The following is a 6000-nucleotide window of genomic DNA, read 5'->3' on the forward strand; positions in this document are numbered from 1 at the left end:
TTGTGCAACATATTACTGGAGGTGACAAATTTACACTGTTTTGTCCCTTCTTCTGTCTTCTGAGAATCCAGGACTCCCTTCCACCATAACACATTATTCCTCACCATAATCAGCTTTATAAGGTGACACTATTTTTTCAGAACGTAAAATAAATTTACAACTGCTTTACATCAGTTGGAAAACAAAGCAGCCAATGCACATGTAATTAACTAGTATACATTCACTTTAATGTAGCCAAAACAGCAACAAGACCTAAGGAATGTGACAAAGACTGCAAGATCCATATAGGTTTCTTTTTCCCATTGGACAACTAACAGTAGTGTGGAAGCACACAAAGAACTAGAAAGTAGGATAAAAATTGGTTTGGCTGTATACTTGAAGAACAGAGAGAAGTATGCATTGGGTTATTCATTCGCACAGAACCAACTCACATAATCAAAGAGTAAATGGAGGTATCAGTTCACTGCTGCTATGATTCATTGTTTTAGCTGTCCTTTGTCCTCCTGCAAACAGACATTTGAACGGCACTTGTCTTTTCATTCTTAAGATGCAGCTCATTTTATGCTCAACGACATACTTTATTTTCTGCTATATTTAAGCATAACATCTGGGAATTGAGCTATGCTGTTCATGACCTCAAAACTCCTAAGAAGATTACACGTTCCCACAACTTATGTTGTAACTCCTGAGCTGGCAGCATCTCTGCCCCCATTTCTCATTTCCAAGTCCCATCTTGAAATATTCCATCATCCACCAAAGTCTGAGCTTTTCACATTCCTCCTATGCAGGAGTTCATGGCTCTGCTCTGAGATGTATGAGCAACGGCACCTTCTGTATCCAACAAGTTTAAATACACCAGCTTTGAGTCTCACCGACTTTCCCCATTCTGGAAGTTCTGATGAGACAGCCTGACTCCTACCTAAATTAAATGTTAAAATTAAAGGCTGCATGAACATACTAACGCAGACATCCACGTCGAGGAAGAGGCTCAGCACACCCTGCTAACAAACACCCCAGGCCTGACTTTCTCAGGTAAGCCCAAGCAAGGCTCCAATTGTTTCAAGTATTCAGAGAGAAGGTTTTCTTTTGTATACAACCGGAAAAGGTTCAAGCTGTACTCCATTGAATCAGATGTGCTGGCGGGATAGTAGAGACAGAAGCCACTGTCCCCTTAATACAGGTACTTAAGAAGACAATAGCCAATACTTGCTCAATAACGGCCAGTCTGGAGTTCCTGCTGCCTTCTGCAGGTAGAATTTTCTACTCGAGCTCACAGTGCGTATCCTAAAAAGCACAGCCACATCTATCCTAGTAACTCCTATCATGAAAACCGAGCTTCTTTATGTCTCCCCCTCGCACGCAGCATTCTCCAGGACCTTCCCCGTTCTCACCAGAGGACGCTTGCGGGTACCATCCCTAGGATACAGCCGCAGGTCCTCAAGCATTTCAAACGCACTTGTAACACGAGCTCCCATACCGGGAGGGGAGCTCCCCAAAACTTACTCCCTGCCCACTGAGACACGAAACAAGTTTCCTAAGGCCGAGGGGAGCCGCTCGCGGCGCTGTGCGGACAGGTACCACACCGCCGCCCGGCGGAGCGCGGCGCAACGAGGATGACACCCGCAGGACTTCCCCGGGCCGAGGTGGGAAATTCGAACGAAAGAAAAGGAACGCCGACCCCGCCCCACCCCCCTCGCCGCTCCCTCCCCGCCCACCATGCTCCCCTCGCGACACCCCGCCTATCGCGACACGCGCGTCCCCAGCGGCCTTACCTGGCGTGCAGTGCAGGGGCGAGGGGTCGGGCGAGGCGGGGGGAGGCGGCGGCTCCTTAGTTGGGGCGGAGGGAGGCAGCATGAGGTAGCGGTCGGGCTGCGGCAGGCAGCGCTGGCACACGGAGTGGAGGCAGGGCAGCAGCTTGGGCTGCCGGCTCTGGATGGGCTGCCCGCACACGCCGCAAGTGTCCAACAGGTTGAGCGGGGCCGCCTCCCCGCCTCGCTCCGCCGGGCCCTGGCGACTCTCGGCCTCGTTCTCCCCGCTCAGCGCCGCCGCTCCCGTCCGATCTACCGGGCACGGCCCCCCCCCGGCCGCCGCCGCCGTCGCCGCTACCGTAGCCGTCGCTTCTTCCATTGTCCTGAGCCGGTCGCCGGAGCGCCGAAGAGATGCGGGGCGGCCTCGCTGTCCGCCGCCGTTCGCCCGCCTTCCCGCGCCAACACCCCACCCGCGCGCGGCCCGCGCTGTTTGTGTGCCTGCCCCGGGAGGAGGCTGCCCCGCCGCGCCACACGGCCAACGGCCGCCCGCGCCCCGCCCCACTCCTCTCCCCCTCCGCGACACGCCCCTCCCTAGGCCACGCCCGCCAGCTACGTGCGGCTCGAGCTTTCCCAGCCCGCCCTCGCAAGAACCAGCTCCCACCCTCACGCAGGCCCCGCCCCTCATAAGCCCTGCCCGTTGTAGGTCCGCCCCCAGTGGCTCTCATCCGCTTCTGCCCCGGGGCCGGGCTGTGTGCGCGGTCCTCACCATCCAAAAGAAGCCCTGCACCCCAGCGGCCCACGTGCTCTTTGTTAAAGACTTTCGACTGCTGTAGCCTACGTCCCCTCGGCTACTGATCAAATGGCTGCCTGCTCATGTGGGCACGGGGCAAGTCGTCGGGCCAGAGGGGCCTCAGTCCTCTCAGAGAGGTTCTTGTGGTGGTTGTCCTTCACTCCCACTCTATGTGTGGATGCCTGTGGAAATTTTAACCTTTGTTCAGTTTGGCCCATGGCATCAATGCTGCTGTTCACAGGCACATCACCCAACTGAATAGGCAATCAGTAAAACTTAAAAAGTGCAGTTCTAGTTTGGACGCACCGTTTTGCTGAATCAAATGCTTAAACTTAAGTACACACGCAGACGTAAAACATCGCCTACGTATTGGTCACGGGTCAGTCATGGGATGATTCAAGCTCATGCCAGATGGCTCAGTAGCCCACTTCCTGGCAATCCCTTCTAGATCAGAGATAAATGTCATTCCTGCTTCCAAATACCAATACAGCTATGCCCTCTCAGCTCTCATCTTGCCAATAGCACTTTTCCAAAGCATCTTCTGCCTTTCGACTCAGCTCAAATCCTGTCCTCCTCTCCTTGCTGCCATCTTGGCTGTCCAGCATTGTACAATGGTGTTCTGCTAAGTCCTTGTGACAGGAGCTAATGTGCCAAGAGTGTGTAAATGCTGAATGATGAAACAGGTTCAGAAATTAAAACTAATGATGACAGCATGAGTTCTGTAAGGTGAAAAAAACAACAAAATTGCCACTTGGATAGGCAGGTGATAACTGAAGTGCATTTGATTAGTTTTAATGGCAAACGATTGGAAGGTCAATGAATAATATATTTCTAATGAATGACAGGAAGCCATAAGTTCATCAAACCAGTTTCTGCAACTACAATTAGCTGTTTATCCAGTAGAAGGCTGGACAGGAAAATAGAGATTATCTAAAGGTACAAAGGCCACCTGCAGTGGATTTGAGCAGGTGCTTTGTTGGGAATCATGATCCCCACAAACCACTTGTGTCTCAGAGATTAGTAATATATACAATTTTGTTTCCTGCAAAATTTGTTTGCTTGGAATGTTTGCAAAGCACACTTGAACTCTTCTGTAAAATCTGTAATCTCATGACATCCAAATAGCATCTGTTATAAAATAAATGTTTGAACTTGTATGATTTGAATGTAGAGCCCTGCCCTCCTTGCTGTTAGTGAGGGAATTTTACTAGGAGTGCTGAGGGCAAGAGCAAAAAAAGTGGTAAGAAATAGCCATCCCAAGATGCGCAGCCATTTGCTATAGGAAGACAACTGAGGGAAGGGAAAAGCCTTGGAGTGTAGAATTGCATTTCTCAAACAAAATCTGGGAACAATTATTAAGATGCCCCTTTATGTCAACCTGACTGCATGGTTTTCAGACTACAGCCACACTACCCTGCCTCTGGCCAGGGTATGAGATGCAGTCTTTCTATCTCATGCTGGCAGGTTTTTGGTTCAGGTGCTGCTGATATGCAGGCCTAATAGGAGTTGAATGGGTATGGAAAAATTGCAAAATAGTGCAGAATCATTCTTTGTCAGCATGAAGAGACATGCCATATCGGGAACTACACCAACTGCCCAAGAACATGAATGCAGAACAGTTGTAGCTGGAAAACTACTAATAAGAAAGAAAAGTGGCACATACTGTATGACCATTAAAGGAAGAAGTTGGACTACTAGCCAACTACTTTATGTTATAAATATTTGCAGCTAATAGAGTTGGTTGAGCTCTCCCACATGGCAACGGGCTGCATGGTGGCAATCTCCCCTTCAGTAGGGACACCTTTCAAGGTTACTCCTCAGTGCTGAGAGATCCCTTATCTGATGTTTACAGTGAAGCAAGAGACATTTCTATGTGCACACAACATTCATTTATATCAAGCCTAAGTGGCATTGCATACACTTCAGGCTAGCTTAATTATTAGGCCTGTAGTAAGTAGTAGAGGTTTCAATACCAATTAACCATTCATCATAGAGTGTTTGACTGCCACTTTTGTTTAATCAGTAATTCTGTTTAAATAGTGGCTAATAAATTCTCCTGGTTAACTTTACAAGGAGAAGTTGTTTCAATAATTCACCTGTGACAAAGATCAGTGCAGTCGGCAAGATGGCACGTTCAGTCGCTGAGCACTTAGAGATGCATGGAGCTAATCCTTAGTCAAAATTCTTGGAAGAATGGGCACATAAACATTGGGATAGCTAGAATAAAGTAGAGGATTGGACAAAACTCACAAGAAGGAAAATGAAAGACATTAACAAAAAGGGAATCATATACAAGACGTTGGGAACACGTTTGGAAACAGCAAGTCAGTATAAGGAATGTAAAAAAATGAAATGAGATTGTTATGCTATAAGGTTGAGCAAAGAAAGCAGCACAAAAATACTACTATCCCTGCAAATAGAACAATTACAGAAACAAATAGGGGAGAAAAGGGAAAACAAAGTGTAGAGGGCAAGGTAGAAATAATGATAACTTGCATCCACAACCCCTCAGATCCTTTAAAGATCCTGCTCCTGGGAGGTTAGGATGAAGATATTTGGGATCACTCTGATCAAGAAAATGACAAGGATGAATTGGATGTTTCAGAATTTTTCAGCAGCCTCTAATTCATGTAACTCGCTTGTGCTGAGTGAATTTACCGTAGTCCCTCTTACTAAAACTGAGTTATCTGCCAGACACTAAGGAAGTGACCAAGAGGACCATTCCTTGGGATTCCTTTCAGCTGGCTAATTTGTGGGGAAAATGTAGGCATAAGCCTGGTGAAGGTGTGATTAAATATCTGTGGCATGTCTGTCTAACCAGAGGAGATTGTATTATGTTAGAGCAAAAAAAGGTAGATGGCTTCTGGGCACCAGGAGTGTTTTTAAGCAAGGGACCAGGCCCTAACACTAGATCATATGCTAGATAGTATGTTGGGCAGGAGGCACAGATGATAAGGAATGAAAGGAGCCCACCACTATACAAATACAGTCATTAAGCAAATTATCTGCTGCCATGACAAAGGCAACCTGCATCCAGGTTATGAACAACAGAGGTGCATATGGCAATTACCCTACAGACCTTTAAGACATTAAATCACTAATAAGAGGAGTCACTGCTGTTCTGAAACTATACATCATTGCAAAAAGAGATGAGATAAAGAAAAACATAGCACATAACATGCAGGACGACTAGCTTGCCTTTGACCCAACCCTGACCTGGGCAGAACTGAAGCACAACACTGCTAATTATGGTTGAGAAATGTGATAGGAAAACACTTCAGCTAGGCGATCGCACACTGAAGTAGACAGCAGATGGGCCAAACAAGTACAACAGACTCCTCAGAATCCCCAGCATCCTATCTCAAGAATCCTCTAATAGAACAATGGATTTCCAGGATAGATGCAATGAACTATAAAGAAAAACCTTATCATCGAGCCTACCTCAGATAGCTGTATAGGGCT

General features: G+C 47.5%; 1 protein-coding gene across 2 annotated transcripts in view; it reads right to left on the minus strand.

Annotated features, from left to right (window-relative positions):
* The window catches only part of TRIM24 (tripartite motif containing 24), a 57046-nt gene extending 54723 nt beyond the window's left edge, over window positions 1–2323 (minus strand). The window contains exon 1 of one of the 2 annotated variants that reach the window (XM_085228469.1): window positions 1773–2321. In XM_085228469.1, the coding sequence (XP_085084595.1) occupies window positions 1773–2127 (355 nt within the window). In that variant the 5' untranslated portion in view covers window positions 2128–2321. Of the gene's footprint in view, window positions 1–1772 lie in introns of both variants that reach the window. The other variant, XM_085228485.1, reaches the window with a different exon arrangement.
* Window positions 2324–6000: the final 3677 nt, after the last annotated feature.

This window comes from Meleagris gallopavo, chromosome 1, assembly GCF_905368555.1.
Source record: "Meleagris gallopavo chromosome 1, MGAL_WU_HG_1.1, whole genome shotgun sequence".
Classification (NCBI taxonomy): Eukaryota; Metazoa; Chordata; class Aves; order Galliformes; family Phasianidae; genus Meleagris; species Meleagris gallopavo.